The sequence below is a fragment of the Protopterus annectens genome, chromosome 2.part0 (genome assembly GCF_019279795.1).
Source record: "Protopterus annectens isolate FY-2018-M chromosome 2.part0, PAN1.0, whole genome shotgun sequence".
NCBI classification, from domain to species: Eukaryota; Metazoa; Chordata; order Ceratodontiformes; family Protopteridae; genus Protopterus; species Protopterus annectens.
This window is the reverse complement of record NC_056728.1, coordinates 1,786,197,028-1,786,223,285: the sequence shown is the minus strand read 5'-3', so window position 1 is coordinate 1,786,223,285 and position 26,258 is coordinate 1,786,197,028. Positions and strand designations below refer to the sequence as shown.

The 26,258-nt window shown below is 39.7% G+C and overlaps 1 protein-coding gene across 6 annotated transcripts in view; it reads left to right on the top strand.

Annotated features, from left to right (window-relative positions):
- Positions 1–26,258, top strand: part of ARHGEF10L (Rho guanine nucleotide exchange factor 10 like) — a 3,087,848-nt gene that overhangs the window by 2,068,554 nt on the left and 993,036 nt on the right. For all 6 annotated transcript variants that reach the window (XM_044061816.1, XM_044061815.1, XM_044061819.1 and 3 more), the window contains one exon: positions 3,728–3,843. In XM_044061816.1, coding sequence (XP_043917751.1) covers positions 3,728–3,843 — 116 coding nt within the window. The remainder of the gene's footprint in view (positions 1–3,727; positions 3,844–26,258) is intronic.

Sequence of the window (26,258 nt, the reverse complement as noted above, 5' to 3'; positions counted from 1 at the left end):
CCTCTCACTTTCCAAGATTTCATTAAACAATCTGTTTAGAAACTCTACTGCCATAAAGAAGTACGAAATAAATAAAATGACTAAGAGTACATGGAACCACCTTTAAGAAATCCTTGTGTGCTAGTTATGGACTTAATTAAGAGTTAAATAAAATGACAGTGGGCACGTAAAAACATCTTTAAAACATTCTTGTGTGTTAGCATTCAAAGATACAAATCAAAGTTAATATATGCAATTTCTCATTCATGTCCACTCCACTGCCATTTTTTTATTTACTTGACAGTTGTTGACTGGGATAGCCCAACTGAGTTTCTGCCCTTTTTCAGCGGAGGCATGGGGTGAAAAGGTCCACAATATAAAATATACAATTGGAAATTTCACAGTACAAGTTAAATTAAATTTCACAGTCAGATAAACTAATATTACATTCACTGTGCAAGTTATACAAGTAACAAGAAGATAGCTAACGAGTAATTAATTCTCTGTGTGGTTTCGACAACAGAATTCAAACTTTAGCTTTAGATTATATGTAAATTATTTCAAAGTGCAAACTGTAATAACTAAATGTTCCTTACTTATGTAGGTACAAAATGTAATCCTTTTTCAAAAACTGTCATTTCATAAAAAAATCACATCCTTATAATTACATTAAGAACTTTTAAAACAACAATCATAATAATGGTGTCCATGGAAGAAGACAGTCCTTTTACGTCAGTATTCACCATCACTAAAAAACTGGAAAACACCGTAGGAACCAATCCAATGACCACTCTCAGACACAATCAACTTAGCGCTTTCATCCACTTTGTGGATGAAAGCGCTAAGTTGATTGTGTCCGAGAGTGGTCATTGGATTGGTTCCTACGTTTTTTTCCAGTTTTTTCATTCAGTGGAGTGGATTCCAGTTTATTTATTCACCATCACTGTCTCTTGCTCTTCCTCCATTTGTTCAGACATCATTGTTTCAGCCGTTAATACTTGCAACTTTTTCGTCATGGTTACAATTCTGCTTCTGTCTGTGCCTTGGGCTCTAAAATGTAAAGTGCCATCAATACTTTCCCTTCTGGTCAATAAATCATGATAACAAATGAAGGTAAAACTTTTCATTTAAGACACTAATTATCTACTCAGAATAACAAGATCAGATACCAATACTGATTCTGGGCCAATTACAGGAGGTACGTGCAGAGATTTACACCTGTAGAGAATACTTGATTGTGTCAACTTTCCTGCAGATGAATAAGATGTCCTTTGCACTTATTATGATATTGCTGTAAGACATGCTTCTAGAAATGCTGTTTTATTTCCAAGTACTAGTTTTCTGGTTCCTATATGTTCTTCATTTAAGACCTCTGCATGTAATCTGCACTGGGGATGTCTCCCACCACCCAGTAGTAGGAGACTTTACCTAGTGTTAATGATTGCAATGTTTAGACTTTTAGTACTGCAAAAGAGGGTTGTCCACCAGAGTGCAGAATGGCAGTACACAGCAGATGGGTTAGCAAAGGCAGATGCAGGCAATTTATTTGTTAATAGATTCAAATGACAAAGGGATAATCCAGTAAAATAAGTAAAGGAGCATTGATGACAACAGTTAAAAGTTGTATTCTATTCCTGTTCAATAAATGGAAAGATTACTGGAAAAGTAATTATAGTAAAGGTAAACTACTACCCTTTTTGGTTATCATCTTTTTATGCATGCATACACATTCCTTCTGATTTTAAAATACATTTGTAGTCTATACTTATGGGTTCATAGGTACATATATACTTACTGAGCTATTGATCTGTGAGGATCTTAAGAAGACTTGCCTTATATTCCCATTGTAGCTTTAGCTCTTGTATTTTATATTGAAAGAATCCAGATATAGGCTGAACAAGGATATGTTAGGACATTTACATGCTTTCTCTGTCCACGAGGGATGGGGTGCTAAACCAGGGGTGAATTTGTGGTTACACTTCCATTCATCCAAATTACATTTGAACAAAGTATAAGAAGCACTTTACTTTATGTGGAGATAGTTCAGAAGACCCCTCCATAGAAAAGGCATTCTCTGTGATACATACCTACCTCCCCAACATGTTTAATTTATTTTGCAAAACATTGAGATCCCTTGAGTAGATCTTTATACAATTGAACTTGTGAATGTGTAGTAGGTCTGACAGTATAGAGTCTGTTAAAGATCTGTATGCAAGGCAGAGGTCACATCTCAATAGCTTGCATGGTACTTAGTAGATGGACAAGGCTTTGACATTGTCTGCATTCCTTCTGTCATTTAGTCCCGTGATGTTTTTATTGAGAAAGCATGGTCATTCTAGCTGTGACAAGTGTTTGGATAGGTTCATACCAAAAGGAGCATCATACTCTATATTCAGCCTAATTAGTGCTGAGTACAATGGAGCAGTTAGATATCTGGATCTTGGTGCAGTATTAACTTACCTGGAAGATATTTACTATTTAACCTAGTGCAGCTAAACAGAAAGCCCTTAACAAATGTGACTCTCTCTGTAACATGACTGCTTATTCGGATAGCAGAGAGTCTGGCAATAAGCAAGAAGTAGTTTGCTAAACTGTTATACACGACTTTTACTGTAAACATTCCAAGCATTGATAGTAGCAAACTATAAAAATACTGTGAGAAAACTGGAAAGAAATGGTGAAGGATTTGCACATTTGTTGTAATCATGATTTGTAACAAATTTAGAGAAATAGTTGCCTTAGGATTGAGCCTAATATAACAGATATCAGCTTAGCAAAGGGTAAAAGAAAATGAAATGAAATTCCCAGATTCCCAGTGATTGAGCAGGATGTCTGAAAACTAATTTTCACGAGTCTTGTTTCCTGTCCTGCATATTTTTGCCAGCAGCTTGATCTAATGTGATTACTGTGAAAAAGGGGTATGCTGCTTTAGGATTCTTATTTTAACTTAAGTTTTGTTTGCTGTACATCAGTAGTGCAATTCTGACTGAGACAACTTAAGACTTGCATCGTATAATTTTTTGAAGTCAAGGCAATAGTTCTAGAGATCAGTTTATTCTCACCAAAGAGCATTATTTTTCTTGGCAGCTAAAGTGCAGTAATTACCTGCTTTCGTTCTAGTTCCCCCTCCTTAGCAGCACATTTGTCACTGTCAAGAGAATTTGAGAGTAAATCTTTATGAGATTAAACAATTATACCATCTAGATCTGTTAGCTGTTAAGAGCCATATTTTGTTGGCATAAGCTCAGTCCCTTGTGTCCCTTGCAATTTTGAAGAAGTTGCTAAATAATTTGGCACCTTGGGAGAAAACGTCTTACAATTTCATCCTTTTGCATTGTTCTTCAGTAAAATCATAAGGGAAGAATAAAATAAAGCTGACCTCATTTTAATAAAACCAATTTGTTTGTCTGAGGATCTGGATAGGGACAGCTTAATCCACCAAGGCATTTGGAATACATTCATGCTTTATTTATTAAATGACCTGTCCTACATTTTCAGATTTACATGTACTATACAAGAGAGAGAATGGAGTTGAATAAGTCAGGAAATTAACCTGCTGTAGGGGAGTTATTGTCTATGATTAGTCACATTTACTTGTGTGTCCTCTAAAATTCTTTGATTAAATAAATTCAAGTTTCTGGTCTCTGGTCTGCATTTGCTTCAAGTTTTTGTAGCTTTTGTCATACAGGTAAACTTTAACCATCTTTTTATATCAAGTAACATAACCTACTTTTATGTTTTTCTTAAGGTAAGGTTGCCTTGGGTCCACCCCATCTTTACCAGGAACTTCAAGACTTGAAGTTTGACCTGTCTGTTATAGAAAAGATCTCATCACTCATAGGCACACTGAATGGCACTTACCAGGTACTTAATTTATTTTTAATTATATTCTATTTTTTGAAAAGTAGTGTTAAATGATAATTACCACTAACTGTGCTTTATTCTTAGCCTAAATACGCTTTAATATGCAGTACTTTAAAAGCATGAGGAAGGGGTTAGCATAGTGGGAAACAGTAAAATGGAGCCCTGATTATAACCCTGAGGCATTAGAAGCTGTGACTGGGGTAGACAAGAGCAAGTAGAAGATGTTAGTCTGTCCACCTTGAGGGATAGGGAGGCATTTCAGCTCATTGCACATGTCACTGTAGAGAGAGGGAGAGAGAGGACAGATGACACTGTAATCTGAAAAATTACCAAGATGGGTGTTAAGACTTGCAAACAGTTCTCAGAACTTTAGTTGGAATAAATGTACGTGTGTGTGCATGTGTATGTGTGCACGTTTGCTGTATATATGTGCATAAAAATAGCACTGCATCTGCACTTTGGTACTGTGTGCCACTGACTGTAACAGTAGAAAGAAATAGGAACATGGAGAATACAGAAGCCCTGATAAGCAGAACTGCTAACAAAAGGAAATAGCAGCTACTTCAGTACATCTTTAACTTATTCCAAGGTAGAAAATGTTCCAGTAAGTAAGACAGAGCCATATATAGATGGTGAACCAGAGCAAACATGACTTCTCTGCCTGTCACATAAATCTATTCATGGTTTGGCGTTCATTGGATACAGTGTGGTGATATTACTTGATTCTGTGGTGATACCACCCTTCAGACAGCCTTGCTTCCCTCTTGAGCAGGGGCCATCTAGGTCTCTGAACTTGAACTCTAGCCTGGATGCATAAATGGGAAATGTCCCTCCATAATGCATTTCTCAGCCTGTCCTTATAAACAGGTAAGCAGACAATGCCTCTTAATTCCTTTCCTGTCCCATCCATCTCCTTCAGTACTTGGGTCACTTTTGGGTCATAGTCATGGCTCCATTCCTGTGTGGCACAGAGCTGGTGATGGCATTGGTGGTGGATTGAGCCATTATTGTTATACATGCTGGTCATGTTCATTCAGGGTTCTAATGCCCTCAGTCCTGGTTGTCCTGATTTGCTTGATGTACATACTGTCATTAAGAAAGTTTTCAGTAGGCAAGGGATCAGTTTTAACTCTTATGCCAGTAATTCTCTGATGTTGCTTATCCTTCATACCCAGATGTTTGTTTATTAAATGTCTATTTGAGATTCCATTACTCAAGATTTAACCTCAATATGTCAGGATGTGAGTAAATCCAGGGGGCTAAAATATAGGTTTTTTTTTTTTGTCCGTACAGATGACAGATCAGATAGTATTACTTAGTCAAGAGCAAGAATTAGACCAGAATTCAGCTGTTGACTGAGAGTTGTATGAAAATTTCACTGGAGTTGTCTCTGCTGTTTTTCATAGCCTTTTATAGCCCGCCATCCTAGTAAACCAGCATACCATTAAGTTATACTTGGTTTGAGGCTGGCACCTCTGGGAAGCCTTGTGGTTTTCTGTAGTATCCTGTATATAGCTGGGATATCTTGTCAGCAATTGGGCAGGCCCTCTGTGAAAGCAGCAGGTTGCCATTTTCAAACAAGTATAGCCCAAGCCACTTTTCACAGATTCCTGTCCTCTTCCAACTCATTTCTTGATAAGGATCCTTGTTTGGAAGCCCCAAAGTCATCGGATTTCAGGAAACACCAGTTCAGATAACTTCAGGAGACTGTCTCTTACCTTCTACATTCCTCATCCATGATTGTGAAGTTTTGGGACTGTTTTCCAGTGTGAGTTATAATGCCTCCAATAGAATACGATGAGACATTTAACTTTCTGCAGCAGAAATTTGTGTCCAGACACTATATCTTAGCACCCCCATCCATCCATGTGTGAAGTTTAGGAATTTCAATCATAGCCGGCCTTTGGCATAGGCCAACTTGGCTATTAACTCTTAAAGTAGTCATCAGGAGTGCTTCTTTTCTCCCTTCTTATTTCTCAAAAGCAGTTGTTAATTAGCCCTGCCTGCTCTGCTTACACCCTCTCTAAGTACTTAGGGGCAGGACTTTTCACCCTTCCTGTGTACTTCTCCTCTGCTGCTGAAAACCCTGGAAGGTGCACACACAGGTTGTACTGTAGCTCCCCTGAGTTTATTTTTTTTCATTCCTCACTCAGTTACCACAACACCAGCTACACTTGTCAGACAGACTAAATATACTCCCTGCCACTAGCAGGTATTTACTAAATCCTAGTTTTTATTCACGCTGTGCAGGTAATCACCTTGTTTTCTACTCCTTCAGTCAGGACTGGCCAGTGCTGCTGACTGTTGTTTATTTTTGTGTTATTATTTTGCTGGGGGGATGCTACTTGCAATCATAATTTATTTTTGCTTAATGATAAATGTATTTTTCCTATTAGAATCTAGTTACACTTTCTTGACTGCTCCCAGACATTGAATGTTAACCATTCCTCTGTTGTACTGTTCTATCTCCCTGCTTGGTTTGATAGCTATGATAACTCTCTGATTACACTTCTCCTGCCCTTGTTAAGTTCTCTAGTAAGTCATTGGCTGTTGTTACTTATCTCCAGCTTGGAACTGCTCTGCTTTGGCCTTATATTCTTTGATGATCTCATTTTTACCTTCCTGGCCTCTTCCAGTTCTCCTCTTAGCAACCATTCTTGTTTGAAACCCCCTAGGGTGTCTAGCCATGTTAACGAATAGCCAGTGTAGGCATGTTTCCTCCCATATTTACCCTCTTCTGTAATATAGAAGAATCAGTTAATTCCACAAAAGTAGGATAACTACTCTATACCATCTGGAATGAACTGATTTTATTTCTAAAATAACTCTTTTTCTGGTACTCATTGAACACAAAAGGAGCATGGAAGCATCACTGGCCTGTTCAGCAGCCTAACCCCATTCCAAGTTTCCTGACACTATTTTCTTTATGCACTCAGTTAACACCTACTACAGTTCCCCAAATTCATCAATAAACATCGGCATTTGTGCAGTAACAGAGACCTGGTGAAAGGCAGCAGAAAGCAATCCTGCACTACCAGGCTGTAACTCATTCCACACCTTTCGGACCTAGAACTTGGACTGTAGCTCCAAAGGCGGTGGTGTTTCCATATTCATAAAGGATGCACACACCTCCAGACTGGTAGACCAACATAATGCATCAGAGATACGTCAGGTGCAGCTAACATTGGGTAAGACAGGGATTCAGGACGTAGCCTGCTATAGGTCCCCAACCATGTTCCAAGACTCACACCCTGGTGAATATTAGTGTCCAGCCTAACACACTCTTACTAGACCACTTCAACTACTCCTCCATTAACTGGGTAAACTATTTATGTACCAATACACTTGTGCAATGTTTCCTGGAGTTCATTAATTCCAGCGAACTGGACCAGCTCTTTCTTACCCCCACTAGAGGTAGCAAGATCCTTGACCTGGTTATTACTAACATGGGCAACTGTTGCTCTACACCAATAGTCAGTTCCTCCCTGGTTAGATCTGACCATAAACTAATTACCTTGGAAATCCACATCCCTCTCCCCCCCACAAAGGTAACCACCATGAAAAACTTCTCCAAAGCTATCTTTGGACTCCTAAAACAGAGGTGGCTAACTTCACAGCACCCATGCAAATGGAGAACAGTTGCATGACTGCAGAATCATACACAAATGCACTTTACGAACACATACACAAATGCATGGATCTCACCATACCCAATAGAACCAAGACGCTCTCTTCCAAAAAAAGGAAGCCAATCTGGTGGTCCCTTGCTATAAACAAACTCTACAACAGAAGGAAGAAACTGATGCGGAATAAGGTTAAGTCCCAAAACTGGAAAAACTCCCTTATCAGCCTCAACAAAAAGTTGAGATCCCTCATCAAATCCTCTAAAGCTAGCTATGAAAACAAAATTGCAGTAGATAGTAAAGACAACCAAAAGGTCTTCTATAGTTATGTAAAGAATCTCCATGGCAATACTCAGATTTGCTCTGAGCTACTGCACAATGGAACCTCCTATACCGAACCAACAGATATTGCCAGTATACTGGCTGACAGATTCAGTGCCAACTTTACCCCCCCCCCCCCACAAAGGACCAATCACAATACCAGTAGATTGCCAGGCACCCAGTATTACTGCTGCACAGGTTAAAACAGCACTGTCCCAAGGCCAAGAATACAGCTTCTATAGGACCTGACAATATCCCTTGTTGTGTTCTACATGAACTACAGAGTGAACTGGCACCTCTGTGTGCTCTCTTCAATCACAGCCTCACCCCAGGCTTTGTCCCTACCGAATGGCGCACTGCTAAAGTCGTCCCTCTCCACAAAGGAGGAGCGACTACAGACCCTGGTAACTATTGCCCCATTAGCCTGGTGAGTCTGATATGCAAAGCTATGAAATGCATCATCATGGACCTAATAAACAAGGATATAAAGAATCTCCAAACTCTGGATCCCACACAGTTTGATTTTGTGAAGAGTAGATCATCAGATGACTGCATGTTGCACGTACGGCTACTGCACGGCTCAGAAAGTCCCAAATACAAATCACAAAAAGAGCCAGCAAAAAGGTGTAAATTCCTTATTTTAATCAGATAAAACCGAGTGATGTTGCATGACCAAGTTAGAGGGAAATATAAACCGTGCTACCTGCCCCAAACCGGTTTCGGCTCTGATAGCCTTCTTCAGTGAGAAAAAAACATGAACAACATAACATACATACATTTATATATACACCATGTGACTGTTCATTGGTACATCACAAATGATCATTAAGTCCAGGTGGAAACAAAGCTCCTATCTTAATAATCCATTTACGTTCTTTAAAATCAAGTATATTGTGCCATCCTGATTTGTCCCTGCATTTCCCAACAATACAATCACTAACAATAAAATGAAAAAAATGCAGTATTGTGTTTACACACATTTATACAAAGCATTTGTAAAACATTTGTTTTATCATGAAGATGCTCCCCAGTTCTGAGACGAAAAGGTCTAGATGTATGTCCCACATAAAATGAGGAGCATGAACAACTAGCTAAGTAGATTACCCACTCTGTACTGCAATTAGCCCAGAAATTAATGTCAAAAACCACAGATGTATTCTGGCTACTGAATTCCTTTGTTTTAATAACCTTAGAGCAATGAGTACAATGTCCATAAGGCATACAGCCTATTAGTGGGTCACCTGTAAGTGTACATTGAGTGGATACCAATGGACCAGGTCCCACCTTCTTATAATGACTAAAGAGGGAGCCTAATGTATGTCCTTTCCTAAAGGAAAAGGAATATCTATTACCCAGAAATGGGTGTAATCTGTCCTCGACCAAAAGTATGTTCCAGTGTCTATTAACGATGTTCATGAACCCCTATGTGTTACGTCCATATGTGGTCACTAAACAGACCAGTTGACTAGAAAGGCCCTTAGGTTTCTCCTTATATTGGAGAAGTTTGGTTCTGTCTTGGGTAGAAGCCCAATGACAAGCAGTATTAACTACCCCAGGTTTGTAGTCTCTCTCACGAAATCGTATTAAATCATCCCTGGTATCCTCATAGGAGTCCTGGCTGGAGCAGATCCTTTTGCCCTGGAGGAACAGAGATATGGGGATATTCTGGATGATATGTTGGGGGTGGACACCGGTGGCATGCAAAAATGAATTATATTTGGGAAAATTCCCATAGAGCCGTGTAGCTAAGTAGATCATTCCTGCTCAACTTGGTTGAATTCTTGAGTCAGTCACCAGAGCTGTGGATGAATGCAAGGTTGGTTCATACAGCCTACCTTGACCTGGCCAAGGCTTTTGATACCATTTCCCACTTAGGAATCATAGAAAAACTCACTAAGCTTGGCATCAGCCCCTATATCACTAGGTGGGTTGCAAACTGGCTCACAGATAGAACCCACAATGTGAAAGTAGCTGACTCCAAGTCAGACTGCCGACTAGTCATGAGTGGAGTCAAACCGGGTTCGGTCATGGGTCATCTCCTGTTTGGTATCTACTTCTCTGAAGTCCAGGCCAACATGAAGAGACTCTGGCTGACAAAGTTCACAGATAATTGCAAGTTGGGAGCTATTATTAACTCCCCAAGTGATGTTGACATCCTACAGAATGGCCTCACTGAGACCAATGACTGGTGTCAGAACCATGGCCTTAAGCTCAATGCCAAAAAATGTGTTGTCATCCCCTTTGGGAAAAACCTGGTTCCCATGAATTACCACATTGATGGTAGTCCACTGAACACAGAAGGCATTATAAGAGATCTGGGAACACAGGTTGACAGCAACCTCTCTTTTGATCACCAAAATGCCACTGTGGTCAGAAAGTCCTTCTGTGTGGCACATCTCATTACTAAGGGTTTTGCAACCAGGAGGAAAAAGGTCATTGTCTCCCTCTACTCTTCCCTCATTAGGCATGTACCTCACTAGACAGCTGCAACAACTGGAGAGGCCACAAAAGTACCTCACAAAGAGGATCCTAGGCCTTAAACACTTGTCCTGCATGGACAGACTAAAAAAACTCCAACTATTCTCTTTCTGATATCATCTACTTAGAGGTGATCTCTGCTTGACTTACAAAGCCATGTCTGACCCAGCTCTGTTAGAAATGCTGCATCTAAAGAAATTCCAATCCCTCTGCACCACACACTCCAGAGACCTCAACCTTATTACCACAATTAACAGAACATGCTGGAGGGACAGGTTCATAACTCAGAGACTGCCCATGTTATGGAACAGACTTCCCATACATGTCAAGCAGAACACCTTGCTGACCCTCTTCAAGAGAAATCTTGATGAGTGGATGGGAAACAGAAAATTCACCCCAGGGATAACACCAGTGGCTCTACTCGACAGAGGCTGTTGGAACTAAGGCCGGGTGGCACTATGCCAGGGTAGTCCTATGGCTAGGCTTGTAAAGGCCCCAGGGCCATTAGCCTAGTACACACCTATGAACCTATGAACTCTGTGTAAACCAAACATTTGACTTACAGAAAATAATCTGGTTGCAGGCACCAAGAGCTATTATGGTAACTATTAGCTTGGTTACAATAGCCATGATTTTGTATACAGGCACCATCATGATGGATAATTGATGCATATATTATGTACAACAGCTGCCAGTCACACCAGAGTACCCATGTAAAACATAACAACATCCCATCTTAACTTCCTACTTCAACTTTATTATATATTGTCTTAGCTGCTATTTAAAGCTCTGTGTCTTACCAGACATCATTTAATAACTAGAGCCAAGCTAACAAAGAAAGTTTCTTTTCCCATATTAAAGCTATGAAATGGACATGCCTCCTATATCTAGCCCCTCTTAAAACAGCAAATTATAATGGCATTAACCTAGACCTCAGTCTTGCTAGACTAGTTCCCCAAACAACCTTTTCTAATTTAACACCATTCCTGCACAAGGGACACCATACAATCCAAATAAATAACTCACCTGAAAATGTACAAAGTGGCTTTACTTCGCAGCCCCTTTCAAGCATAACCCAGTCATCTAAACAAAACAGAATCATCAATTGATCTACCTAAATGCTCAGTGTGCAAGAAACAAATGGGATATTTTATAGGCCTGAACACAAAAGAATAAACCAGGCATCCAAGCAATCTCTGAAGTGAGGCTAAAGCAAAAAAAAAAAACCTTTCCCCATGTTTATGTTCCACATAGCACATACTTTGGAAACATAAACCTGGCAAGTAATGCGTTACGGATGACCAATTCTATTAGTAAAAAAGAGAAATGTCTTCAAAATTGCTGTACTTAATGAAAATTTGAGTCAGTGGGTGTAGGTGCATGTCCTTAAATGAAAACTTGTTCAAGTGATCAGCAACAATTTGAAAGTAAACATTACTGAAGTTTACACCCCACCCTATCCAGCCTTAGCTCATCAGTACTTCAGCAGTTTAAATGTTTCATATGAAAGGAACTTTACTATTATGAGAGAAATTAATGTTTACTTATTAAGACTAGCAAAATGCCAAGTATATCACTACCTAACCTGCAGGTCTCATTCAACTTATATCCCAAGGTCATTCCCTTGTAGACCTTCTAATCACCGACATATCAAAGAAATTCTCAAACATCTGTTGCCATTCTGACTCCTTTAGTGACCACTATTCTTTCATTGCCCAGATGTTATGCAAAACCTCCTAAAATAATGTATAGCAGAGTCTTCCCTGAGCCTAAGAAACAAGGCAACCTTACATCACTCCAAGTTACAGAATGGTCATCAGTTTAGCCAAGGTCGGTGCTATTAACTAACTTTGACACAGTGGTGCAGCGGTTGCATTGTCGCCTCACAGCAAGATGTTCTCTGGTTTGATTCTCAGCTGGTTTGACTTCTGTGTGGAGTGTGCATGTCCTCCCTGCATTTTTGTGGGTTTCCTCTGGTACTCTGGTTTCCTCCCAATGTCACAGAGACATGCATCTGGAATGTTTCCCCCCGGGCCTCCCTTGAAAATTGGCTTTGTTTCAAGTCGGACTTTCCCGGTAAGCAAATGTTAAATAAATAAAACTACATTTGGTCACTTTAAGTCACTCCTCATGACTATTGTCAGTGAATATTATTCTCACACTAGTAAGAGGGTTAATGGTCAGTGCTTCCCTGGGTAAATTTTATAGGTTCGTAGGTTCATAGGTAAGTACTAGACTATCTGCCCGAGGGCATCTGTAAGCCTAGCCAAAATGTGTTGGCTTTTGCCACCTCCTTAGATTAGTTCCCTGTGCCTCAGTCCAGCAGAGCCATTAGTTCCCAGTGCCTCTGTCCAGCAGAGCCACTGCAGTGATCCCCGGGGTAAATATTCTGTTTCCCATCTTAGCCTCAAAACTCTTTATTTAAACAATGAGACAGAGTATGGCATACTTGGAGAAGGGTCAACAGTTCAAATAATCAGCTGACCCTCATAAAGCTAAGGCAACAATCAAGCTCTAAAGTAAACAAGCTAAATCTACCTCCCTTAACAAGAGGTCCTGGTCTGATCACCCCAAAAATTCTGACAAGTGATAAAAAATGTCACATGCTCAGAATGACACTTCTCAGAAGAAGCTACTCACTCCATTAGCCTTTCTACTCTACGAGATTAAATGGGCTTATAATGAATCCTCCCACAGACCCTGTACCAGTCATAAGCTATCAGTTCAGACAGACAACCTAATGTGCCCATCATTCCACTTTCATTGGATGAAAGTCTGCCGTGTAACAAAAGAAAAAAAAAAGACCTCCGTAACACCACCTGCACTTCCGACAGCTATTTCAGCAACAGCCAAACCATTAGCATATCTTTATATCCCATTTCTTATTACATGACTTATTCCATAGCAATTCAAAAATATGCTAGTAATTCAAATCCCCAGACGCTCCACTCCACAATATCTTGAGACTTACTTCCTATTTCATTCCTTGCTCGTTGACTAAGCTTTTTAACAATGTCAGTGTCATAGCGTTTCATCAGTTTCAGTGGTGCAACAGGAAGCACACCTGCCTTTGGTGAAGAAGCCTGCGGGTTCAATTCCCACACTAGATAGATCAATTGCTGACACTGGAGTGCAGCATAAAGGGAGTGTTGCACTGTTCAATGCCCCCTCCTTCAATTGAGGTATTAACCTAAGGTTCGATCTACTTGAGTTGGTAATAGCTCAGGTACATTTAAAATGGCACTTATCAAAAAGATTAGAAGAGGTTCCCTGATGCCCTGTCTCAATTTCCCCTAGCAGAATAAATGCCACCTTAGGTCTCCCCTGAAAAGAGGCTACTAGCCTAGTGGGATTAACCTAGGCAACAAACTACATTGCATTGGCTGCTAATGTACAATTCCCACTTCAGGATGAACACCTTCATCGTCTACACTACCACCAACAATATGTATGCATTATTCAATACTTACATCATCTTGTTACCCTGAAAAAAAAAAAAAAGTAAATAGCTCCCTGTAGTGGTAAAAGAAACATTACAGCAAGAGGTTCTCACGTTCGTTTCTCGGCTGGAGTGCGGGGAATGCCTTCTGTGTGGAGTCTACATGTCCTCCCTGTGGTTGGGTGGGCATTCGAAAGACATGCGTAAATGGGCGTGCCTTCGTTGAAGGTTGAACGTCGAGCTGGCACCTCGGCGTTTGTGAAAATCTACTGCCAATCATTAGCGGACCGGAGTTCTGCTGTGGCGACCCCTAAGCAGGAAAAGCCGAAAGACAAACAACAACAAAACAAGTGGTAAAAGAAACGTTGCTGTTTCTAGCTTTTACTTTTAAGCTTGTTTTCAATCATTTCTGTACTTCCTTAATAAACAAAGCTAAGATCATGATCACAGTTTATTATTTAAGGGAAAATAATGAAAAAGCACTAAGCCTTCTCTGTCCTCAATCTAGAAACTCTGTAAGTGAAAAATTCTTTAGCAAGGTAGTTCCAGTCATTTACAATCAATTTCCCCAGAACAGTACGGCAGCGGGGGAGAAGTCACAGTTTAGGAAGAAACTATTTAATCATTTAAAACTAAATTAAATGCTGCTGCTATGGAGGTGATTGTTAACATAGCCATAAAACCCTACCTGGCATAGCACCATCTACTGCTATGCATCATTACTTATCCTAATGCTCTGCACTACTGAAGAGGTAATCTGCAAAAGCACATCATACACACGTAAGTAATCCTCTTGTATGTTAACATTTCATGTCTAAATCCACTCTAGTTTAATTCTCTTCAACACTTACAGGTTATCTGTATGTAACTGCCATGAAAGTTATGTCCATGTATGATCCTATGAAAATTCTCACTAGTTACATGAATGTTAACTTTTTTAATGTCTGTCTGTATTTACAGTCTATTATTACATTGACTCCATTTGCTTTTGGCTCAGGATGTGGCTGGAAATGGTCTATTGAGCCTCAGATCGCATGATAAAACTAAAACAAAAACGAAATAGTTCTGATTTGTTATACTTTCTTCCCCTCTACAGAGAAACAAGATGCGAGCACCCCAAAATACTTTGTTTAACCCTGCTATAGTTAGCAATGGTAGACCCCAGTTTTAGTGGTAGATGCTATCACTGTGAAGTATCCCCATGTCCTTTTCCATTAAGGAAGCACATCTACCATAGCAAACCTGGCTGGTCCCCTAGTAGGAAGGATCTATTTCTTGTCTTGGTTTGCTGCAATTGGAAGTGTGTGAGCTAGCCAGGTTGCTTTAAACTACAGTACTGTGCTGGAAGTGGCAATTTGCTGAATTTGTGACCTGCTGTTACTGTTGTACAGAACTGTCTCCATATAAATCTGATTTCTCACATAGTAAGCTGCAACCAGTAAAGAGAAATTGTAGATACTCCTAAAAATATCTGCTTTGCAGAGATAGGCAGACAACAGAAGTGTGTCCCTCTGCTGTCAACATTTATTTATACTATTTTTGAATCTGTTTTGCCTTTTTTCAGTATCCTTCATTATTAAGATGTATTCAGACGGCATTTTCAAGGTTTTCCTAACCCTGGATACAACGAATAGAAATGCTTATTTTACCCATTGAAGAAAGACTATCACATGCTTCCCATCTTCACTGACCTACTTATTTCCTTTAATGGGTTACACACAGGAGCTCAGATGTTACTATATTAGCTGAAAGTTTTCTTGTTTTCTTTCTCGGTATTTGCCCTCTTACCCACCAGACATGCAGTGTGCTATGTAAGGTTTATAAGTGTGTTCAAATGAAACAATGGCTCAGGGAAAACCTGTGAACACCCTTAATGTTTTTGCACACCTAGTTACTGCAGTACCACCCTTAGATCAAGGCTGAAACAAGTGGTACCGGTATTGTTCTCCCAACAAAGGAGAGCTGATTTATGCTGCATTGATTCTTCTTGACCACCAGAACCATGGCTGCCCCTCTAGCATCTGAGATACTAGCTGAACTCCGGTCACCAGCACAGCAGGTGGTCACTTTGCCCTTCAAGCACACATACACATGCTAATGCAGACATTTACACACATATACACACATGTGCACATGCACACACACAAACACAAATACACGCAAATACAAATGCACACACGCATACGCACACACACACACACACACACACACACACACACACATATATATACACACATGCACATGCACACACACAAACACAAATACACGCAAATGCACACCCACATACGCGCACACACACACACACACACACACACACACACATATATATATATATATATACACACACGTGCACATGCACACACACAAACACAAATATACGCAGTTGCACAAATGCACACACGCATACACACACACACACACACACACACACGCACACACACACACACACACACACACACACACACACACACATATACAGATATGCACATGCACACATCTGCGTGCATGCACATGCACAAACACAAATACACACACTTGCACAAATGCACATATACATGCATGCAAACATACACACAAATACTGCTATACCATCAGGTCATACATTTTTCCTGAAACACTGCGATCTTAAAATAGTCATCATTACCTTCTTAACCTGGGTGAAAGCAAAATATTATTAACTAATTATTGTATTTTAACATTGTTTTTTGTTGTAACTGTTAAGATTTTATCAGTTATGACATCTTTCATACGTAAAAAAGTCTGAAAAAAAAATTTCTATTGGTTTAGTACCTAAAAAGACTGTTTGATGCCTTTGTGTAAAAAACAAACATCATTCTTCTGTCCAGAGACAAGATTTAAACTTGTTGTATAGTTTTATTGTATGTACATCTGAGAATACTACTGTTATATATGAATGCATTGAAATATTTCACATGTAAAATGCATGCTGGAAGAAGATGAATACTTTGCAGATAAGATGAAGGCCTAATATATATCCTACAATGTCCACTCTTTGAGTAATTGCTGCTGGGGCAGAATCTTTCTTTTTTTAAATATTTTTATTAAATCATCACGTTAATCAGCACCATGCATGTACATGCCAAGCTGTTTTTGAGTTTACCACATGCAGTAGACATTTTGTATTATTGTTCTTCACATAGTTTTGCATGCACAGTGTTTTTGTTAGGCAAAAGCTTACAATGCATGTTTTCTGTATGTCAGGTAATCTTTTTATATGACATCATTATGATTTGGTCACATTTACAACTGCTGATGTAACACCCCAACTCCAATGGGAAAAGGGGGTCACGACTAGAGTTAGTGTATATTAACTGATTACTAATTTTACTTTTGCCAAAAAGTTATTAATAGGCTTCTAATGTAAATGGCCTTTCCTAATACCAGAATGGGATACAATTCATTATACTAGCTTTTCTTTCCTTGATTCTATAGAATATTTCTATGCTAAGACACTTAAATGTGTGCATTAATTAAATACTTAAAATCTTGTTGATATTTTCCCTCACAAACAGACAACAAACCATATGGGATGTTTTTTTCGACATGCCACCTGGCCACTTACAATGGCTTCCTACATGGAAGCAGCACCCCTTGCACACTGCATGCTGTATGTCAGCCATCTTGCATTTTACCTGTGGTGCAGCACAGCATATCCACACAGCAGGTGTCCTGTTAAGCACTACATTCCCTTGTTAACTATCACTGAATGTAGAAACAGAGTTTCATTAAGAAGTCTCCTGTGTGCGTAACATAATCCATGGGATTTAAAGGCATTTATTAATCAAATGTGTTTGCAATCTGTCTGCATAACAAGGGAAAGTTGCAATCTGTCTGCATAACAAGGGAAAGTGAGAAAGAATTAAGAGGTAAAAAAGTACTTCAGGAAGGTCCTGGACGTTTCTTGATCATTACTAAACTAATGCAAGTATAACACAAGGCACTGCATTTTTATGTGGTGTGGGTACAAGATAAATGTGTATTATGAATGTATTCTGAAAAAGTACAGTTGGCATTTTGACCCATGATCTTCTTTAGACACAATACAAAAGATAACAAAGAAGTTAATGGAGGGGATCTTAAACTGAAATATGTTGATTTTGCTGTTATTCATTACATGTGAACAGTCTGACTCATTTTAGGATTCAAATAAGAATATATACGTATATATATTGTGAACACTTTGATTTGAGATCGCTGTACAGAGCAGAATGGGAGATTTACCATTCTCCTAGTTGTAGAGCAATCTCGGAGTTGTTACATTTAAGTAGCAGGGGGTGTGGGGGGCGCAGGGAGGCTTGCTCCCTGCAAGAACGTAAAGGTTAATTTTTTGTCTTATTTTGAGTGCCTTTTTTGTCCTGTTCATGTTTCAAAAATTCGATTGTATGGTTTCAGTCATTTGGGTTTTGAGGTTTTGAAACTTTGATCACATAAAGTAGACTTATATATATATATATATATATAATTTGCTGTATAAAGAGATGTGTGTGTGTGTGTGTGTGTGTGTGTGTGTGTGTGTGCGTGTGTGTGTGTGTGTGTGTGTGTGTGTGTGTGTGTGCTATCTGTACTGTATGTATAATAAAGCTGTCATCCAGTCAGCTGTCATACAGCTCCTCCTCCAAAAGCAATGTGCCCCAGAAACCTAACATTGTTCAAAACATTCTTACATGCACAATAGGCAACAAATGGTATTTGCACACTCTAACACCAAAGTGCCTGTTTTGCCTATGTCTGCCACACTTTAGTAGCAGTCAGTGGCACTGAACATCCTGCTACGTGTAACACTGACTGATGCATCCTGCCCAGACCAGGAATCATTCGATATCCAAATGCACCCCATCTGGTGATGACCAGTGGCCATTGTCTGAATCCAGTGCCTACCCCTTTATCAATGCTATCATTAGTCACAGTGCCATACGTAGCCACATTCAACCTGAAAGCAACAAGGAGCACCGACACTAAATATAACCTTCTAAGTCATAATGTATCTTGGTGGTAACTAGTGCCAGCTAATTACCCCATCTGCCATACAAGTGGGGAGCGATTCCTTCCTCCCACCCAGGCTATCCATCATGTTGACAAAGGGCTTGTACCCCCTCAGTGTTGTGATAGTTACCAGACCATAAAGTAACTCACCAGTGGAGCAACAGTAGTCAAACTGTCCTTCTGTTAATCTGCAGGTCAGAGATCAGGTCCTCCGTCCAAAGTAGCCTATTCTGTGTATTAGTGGTCACACTGAAAGATAAACTGCAGCTTCATAAGCCCAAATATGCAAAACCAGTTGTTGAAAAGCTCACTACACCAGACTTACAGACAGGTCTAAAGTCTCTTGTTAAGAGTCATATCTCTGTAGTATCTGGTGGATGCCATCTTTAGCATAATGCACTGAATGTCAACTGTAACACGTTTTTACTTTGTAAATGCACCCCCCCCCACACCAAGATCTTGCATCTACCTCTTTCTGGTGGAACTACAGCTGGGTATTGTCAGACTAAGCAGCAACTCTATTGCCTTTTTTTCCTGCATGACAACTCCTGTCAGCCCTCTGCTTCCCAGTGGCAGTTGGGTGGTAGGGATTGTGCTAGTATGTTGATCCGGGGGGGCAGCCTATCTTCTCCCCTTGGCAGTACCCCACCCCCTCTTTAGTGGCTTCTCTGAGCCCACAGTCACTGCTTTCTGAGAGGAAGCATTTCCCTGTATGTCAGTTTCCTCTCCTACTTGGTGTCACCAGTGTGGTGAGCCAGAGCCTCCCCTCCCCCCTCAAGAAGGGTAAGCTGACAGTGGCCACTTACTTTGATCCTCCTTAGCCAGGTCTTACAGGCATCCCCACCACCAATGAAACCCTGGTCACCTGCAGTGTAGTTAGGGATTTCTCCATCTATGCCACAACACTGTCTTAATGCCAACTGCATCATTAATCCTAGCCAGACCCCTCTAATGCCCTCTTTGTTTAGCTCATCTAGACAACCTCCACCAAACCATCACTATTTTAGAGGCATGCACAACTTCAAACATGGCTCTTTATCCACCCCTTAGTTCCCATGAAACTACCAAAAAATGATTTTTCTGTCAGTAATATTAGTTAAGTCTGCAGGCATGTGGTTCTTAAGTTCAAAGTATAGCATGTTTGAAGCAGATAGATGAACTCTACTGTGGTACAAGCAATTTTAAGAAATATTGTTTCCAGTTTGCAGCAATATTAGTCTAGTTTCATTAACTGACGGATAATCTTGTCATAATCTGCCTTGTTTTAACCTGAAAAATAGGACAATATTCTCAGGATATTACAAGACCTCCTGTTTCTAGACTAGTAGTATTTACGGTATGCATTGCGTAGAGTCTAATTAATTTGTCCATTTAGAAATAAAAAGCTCTAGTTTATATTCATTCCCTTTCTGTTCACTGCAATGGATTCTAAAACATGCTGCTGTAAAATAAATTGTCTTTAATGATGACAAAAAGGAGGAGAAGTCTGTCATTTATGATTGACTGATTGACTGTCACTGATTTCTAGTTTGTTGGAGGATAACTTTCATTGCTCGCTTGCTGACCTGTTTATTTCTCTCCAGCATTTGTTTCCATTATTCAGTTTTCTTTATGACTTAATCCTGTAAGCCAGTCTCTACAGAATCTGTGTCATTTGTTGTTTCCTCGCTGCACTGATAGGTACAGAATCCCATATATTTTGAATTTCCTGAAATCTTGAGACCTTTCACCTCAGCTTCAAATTGCTAACAAGACTTAACTCCACATCTAAACATTCATGCTACTTAACCTGACAGTTCTGTCTTAAAAGCATCTCTTTGTTGCTTATTTTAATAGCAGCCTAAAGATTATATTCAAATTAGTAGTCTGTTTGCTTTATTGTTTTTATGTATGTTTCAGCTGTACACATTGTAAAGAATAAGCCAAAGTTGTGTACAACCTGAAATAAGATTAAAACAATCACTGAAAAATATATTTACTGCCAAAGTGCATAGAAAATATCAAAGTTCCATCAACAATAGAGGTACGACTGCTGAATCCTATACAATTGCACTTTATAAGCACTTACACGACTGCATGGATCGTGCTATCCCTAACAGAACCAAGATGCTATCCTCCAAAAAAGAAAGCCAATCTGGTGGTCCCCTGCTATAAACAAACTCTACAACAGAAGAAAGAAACTGTTGCAAAAAAGAGTAAAATCCCATGATTGGAGGAACTCTGTGGTCAGCCTCAGTAAGAAGCTGAGATCCCTCATAAAATCCTCCAAAGCTAGTTACGAAAACAAAATCGCCACTGATTCTAAAGACAACCACAAAGCATTCTATAGCTATGTCAAGAATCTCAATGGCAACACTCAGATCTGCTCTGAGTTATAGCACAATGGCACTAAATATACAGAACCAACTGATATTGCCAACATCCTGGCAGATAGGTTCAGTGCTAACTTTACCCCTCTCTCATCCCCTAAAGGGCCCATCTCTATACCGGAAAAATGCAAAAGTTCCTGTAATCATGGCTGCACAGGTAAAAACACACTCTCCAAAGCCAAGAACACAGCATCCATGGGACCTGACAACATCCCAGGCTGTGTTCTACATGAACAACAGAACGAACTGGCACCCCACCTAAGTACCATGTTCAATCATAGCCTCACCTCAGGCTTTGTGCCCACTGAATGGCACACAGCAACGGTTATCCCACTCCACAAAGGGGGAGCCACCACGGACCCTGGAAACTACTGCCCCATTAGCCTGATGAGCTTGGTCTGCAAGGCTATGGAATGTATCATCATGGAACTTATAAACAGTGATATTGGTAATCTCCAGACTCTGGACCCTACCCAGTTCCAGTTTGTAAAAGGCAGATCATGTCTCCTAAACCTGATAGACTTCTTTGAAGCAGTCACCAAAGCCGTAGATGAGGGTAAGGTGGGTCACACAGCCTATCTAGATCTCGCCAAGGCTTTTAACACTATCCCCCACTCTGGAATTATAGATAAACTCACTAAACTAGGTATAAATCCCTATGTTACAAGATGGGTTGTCAGCTGGCTCATTGACAGAACCCACACTGTGAAAGTAGCAGACTCTAAATCCAACTTCAGACCAGTGACAAGTGGAGTACCACAGGATTCACTCCTAGGTCCTCTCCTGTTTGCTATCTACTTCTCTGAAGTACAGGCTAGCACAGAAGGTCTTTGGCTAATGAAGTTCGCAGATGACTGCAAACTAGGAGCCATAATCAAAACTCCTAACAACGTGGACATCCTACAAAAGGGCCTCACTGAGACAGATGCCTGGTGTCAAAGCCATGGCCTCAAGCTCAATGCCAAAAAGTGCATTGTCATCACTTTTGGTAAAAACTCTGTACCCATGAAATACCACATAGGCGGTAGTCTACTTAACACCGAAAGTGTGATAAGAGACCTTGGGACACAGGTGGACAGTAGTCTCTCCTTTGATAATCACATCGCCACAGTAGTCAGGAACTCCTTCTATGTGGCCACCTCATAACAAAAGGTTTCTCATCCAGGAAAAAAGAGGTCATTGTTCCCCTCTACTCATCACTCATTAGACCCATTATAGAGTACAACGCCCCTTTTGGTATGTACCTCACAAGACATCTACAACAACTGGAAAGGCCACATAAATACCTCACAAAGAGGATTACCCACCTCAAACAGATAACCTACGCAGACCGTCTCAAAAAACTCCAGCTTTACTCCGTCACATATCGCCTACTCAGAGGCAATCTCTGCCTAACATACAAAGCTATGTCAAACCCAGAGCTGTTGGACATGCTGCATGTAAAGAAATCCCAATCCCTCCGAGCTACACGCTCTAGGTACCTAAACCTTGTCACCTCAATAAACAGAACATGCTGGAGGGATAGATTCCTGTCCCAGAGACTTCCCATACTCTGGAACAAACTACCTATCTATATCAAACAAAGCTCCTCATTAGCACTCTTCAAGAAAAATCTTGATGATTGGATGGGAGATAGGAAATTCACTCCGGGGATCACTTCTGTGGCTCTGCTTGACAGGGGCACAGGAAAATAATTTTCTTGGGTGGCAAAAGCTAGGGTACTATTTGACTAGGCTTATATAGGCCTTAGGGCCAATAGCCTAGTACCTACCAACCTATGAACAAATTGAACATAAGCATTGACTTATAAAACCTACAGTCATAAAACAGAGTATACTTTTCTCAGTTGCAGTGCAAGCCTCATATAAGCAAGCAATAATGACCAACACGGTGTGTGTTATTGTGGAAATAACGTCTACCCAGGAGTATTCTGAGGCCCAACGCTGCAGGTGTCTGTAAAATTGTTGTGTTTTACTTAGTTATTTTTTTATTACTGAATTATTTTGTATACATTTTTGATATAAAATAGCACCTCCACCTAATGTTTCAAAGTTGCTGTAGTATATGTAAATGGTGTTAGAGGAAACATTGTACATCCAAAATATATAATTAAAAAAAAAATCTAGAAATTTATTTTTTTGGTCACTTACTCTTAACTTGTTACTAGTCACTGGGAATTGAAGTCACTAAATAATGACATACATTTGACTTTCTAATTTTATTTCCTTCAGTAAATTCATGCTAACACAAAGCTATTTTGTAATTTTACAAGAACAATGCTTAAAATCTGTTCCTATTTTTGAGCCTTTGATCCCCCTTTATTTCAGGCTTTATCCAGATTTATTGACCTAAAATGTTGAGAGGTATCAAACCTCTTTACTGCTGCTGCCACTGGTCTGATCTCACTCACTCTTTCTTACACACACACATACACACACACAGTCTCACACACACACACACACACACACACGCACACACACACACACACACACACACACACACACACACACACACACACACACACACACACACACACACACACACACACACACACACACACACACACACACACACACACACACACACGTGTGCATTTCAGAAAATGCATACTAACACAAGTCCTATTATTCAAGCAACTTTGTGATTTTATTAAGTATTTAAAATATGTTATGTTTGAGTTAAAAGGTCAAGAGGTACGCTGCAGATACCAGTGCCTACTCATTTCCACTCTTCACTCTCTCTCTCTCTCACTCACACACACACACACACACACACACACACACACACACACACACACACACACACACACACACACACACACACACACACACGCACACACACACACACACATATGAACATACACTTTTTTCTGTTTTATTTAGTTTTTACACTCACTAAGCACCAAAAGTGCTGCTTAGTGAGTGTAAAATAGCTCGATTGATCTTGCTCTCACTCACATGCACACATACACTCACGCACACAGACATAAACAAACACACTTTTTTAAAATGTTCTTTTTTTTATATTTACTCCCAATAAACAGCAGAAATGCTGCTTAGGAAGCGTAAAATAATGATGGACATTAGGTTATTTTCAGTCCGAGCTCCTCAACAGCTTGATACGCTGCCATGAAGTGGCAGACTCATTTTTCAGCAGGCATTACCTCTAGATTAACACCCTGCTGGAGAATGTTTGTTCTCCAATCAGGGTGTGATCTACAAGTCGCCCATTCCCTGAGAAAATTTAACACCATGTAGCAAGTAGCTAACAGTTGTTTATAGAAGGTTAGAATATTGTTAATATGGACAGAAAATGAGAAGTGAGTAGTTGTTTTAACCATACATCATCATTTTCTGTCTTGTGGTCATAAACATCTACCTCCCAGAAAAAACACTGTAGAGTTGAAACGATTCCAGTTATTGAATGCACTTTGCAGATTTCAGTCCTGACATTATCAAGCCAATATTTTTTTTAAGATATTTCCCTCCATTTTACCCTACAGTGTTTTCTAAGTGTTATTTCTCTCCCCCTCTCCTTTACTCTCTCTCTCCCTTTGTCTATTTCTCTCTTTATCTTCTGATGATCTTATACTTTATGGAAATCGGCTTGGGCAACTTTAATACACAGACAGGATGATCTGTGACACTTAGCAAATTATTGCTAAGCGCAACAGCATTTAGGTTGGCTGAAAGTCGAAAAGTTAATCATGTCCTTATTAATTGCCTGCTTTGATTGTTTAGCCTTCTTAGCAGCATGTCAATAAAATTTATTGAACTTTCTACAGACTTTAAATGACTAGCCATAACCTTCTGTTCGAACTTCACTGCTTTATTTAATGACCTGGGCTATTTTTTTCAGCTAGCTGCTTTATTAATTCATAATTGTCAAGTACAACAAAAATTGCTCAGACTTTCTACTCTCTTTCCCACCTTACCCTCAGCATCTGCATTCTTCAAAATTCACTGCTTGGATCCGTAGTACACTCGTTCTGTGTTTGAATTTCTCCAAGCGTTTGTCTGTCTCTAGCAGTGTATTTTACACTGTTGATCCATGTAATTTGGGCTACCTCATATGACACAGGTACAATAAACCAGTCTGTTGTCTTTAATGAAATGTGTAGCATGCTACAGGCTGTACCATTTATCCCTGAATTCAAATAAGATACAAGGGCCATGAGTTTTAGCATTTCTGCCAAGTTAAGGAATTGTTCTGCTCCAGTCAACAAATGCTGAGATCAGGCTCTTTTAATCCTTAAAAGTAATTTTAACACAGTATCCCGATGCTTCCAATGTTTGCAATGCAGTATTGAGCCTGTTTGTCCTGCAGGGTTACATGTGAAATTAGACACTTTGAATCAAGCATGACACCTTGATTGTACAGTCACATTGAATCAAGCATGACGCCTTGATTATACAGTCACATTGAATCAAGCACGATGCCTTGATTGTACAGTCACATAAACAAGCAGTTTAAGTAAATGATATGTTCCTGCCTGCATATTTCACAGCTTATTATAAACAGGTACACGTCTGCAGGCATAAAAAAATGCTCTTATTATACACACATGGGTACCCATTCCACCTGTAGATTGGCTTGTTCTTGTCAAAGGCATCATCCTTTTGATAAGGTACAGTTACAGAGAGCCTTCCCCGTACAGCTAACTTTGTTTTCATTTCATTCCTTGCAAATGGAGTTATTGTTTTCTATGCTACTGTTTGAATTGCTTAGGTTGGCTGTCCTCCTAATGTAGCTATTAATGTGAGTGAGTATATAAAAGAAAGTCATTAATATTCCATGCTAAGTATTAAGTGTATGCTTTGGGTGAATTCATTGTCATGAGCAGACATATTGAAACGTTACCTTCCACTGTTAAATCCTTAAGTACACTCTTCCTGTGCAACAGACTGTATGCTCTTTATCTGAATGTATGCATTTCAAGCGGTCAGTGAGGTTTTACTTTCCTACACTCTACCATCTGTTGAAGTTGCTGTAATTATATTCTTCATACCTGTTCTTTATAAGTCTGCTTGGATCTGTTTTCATTCTTTTTCTGTCTACATTTGCTCAATAACCCCTTGTTGTCTTCATTGTATACCCATGCAAAGTATATTGGTTGTAGAAGAACATGTGATTGCACATGTCTAGATTATAGGTTCATGGATGTGTACTAGGCTAATTGAC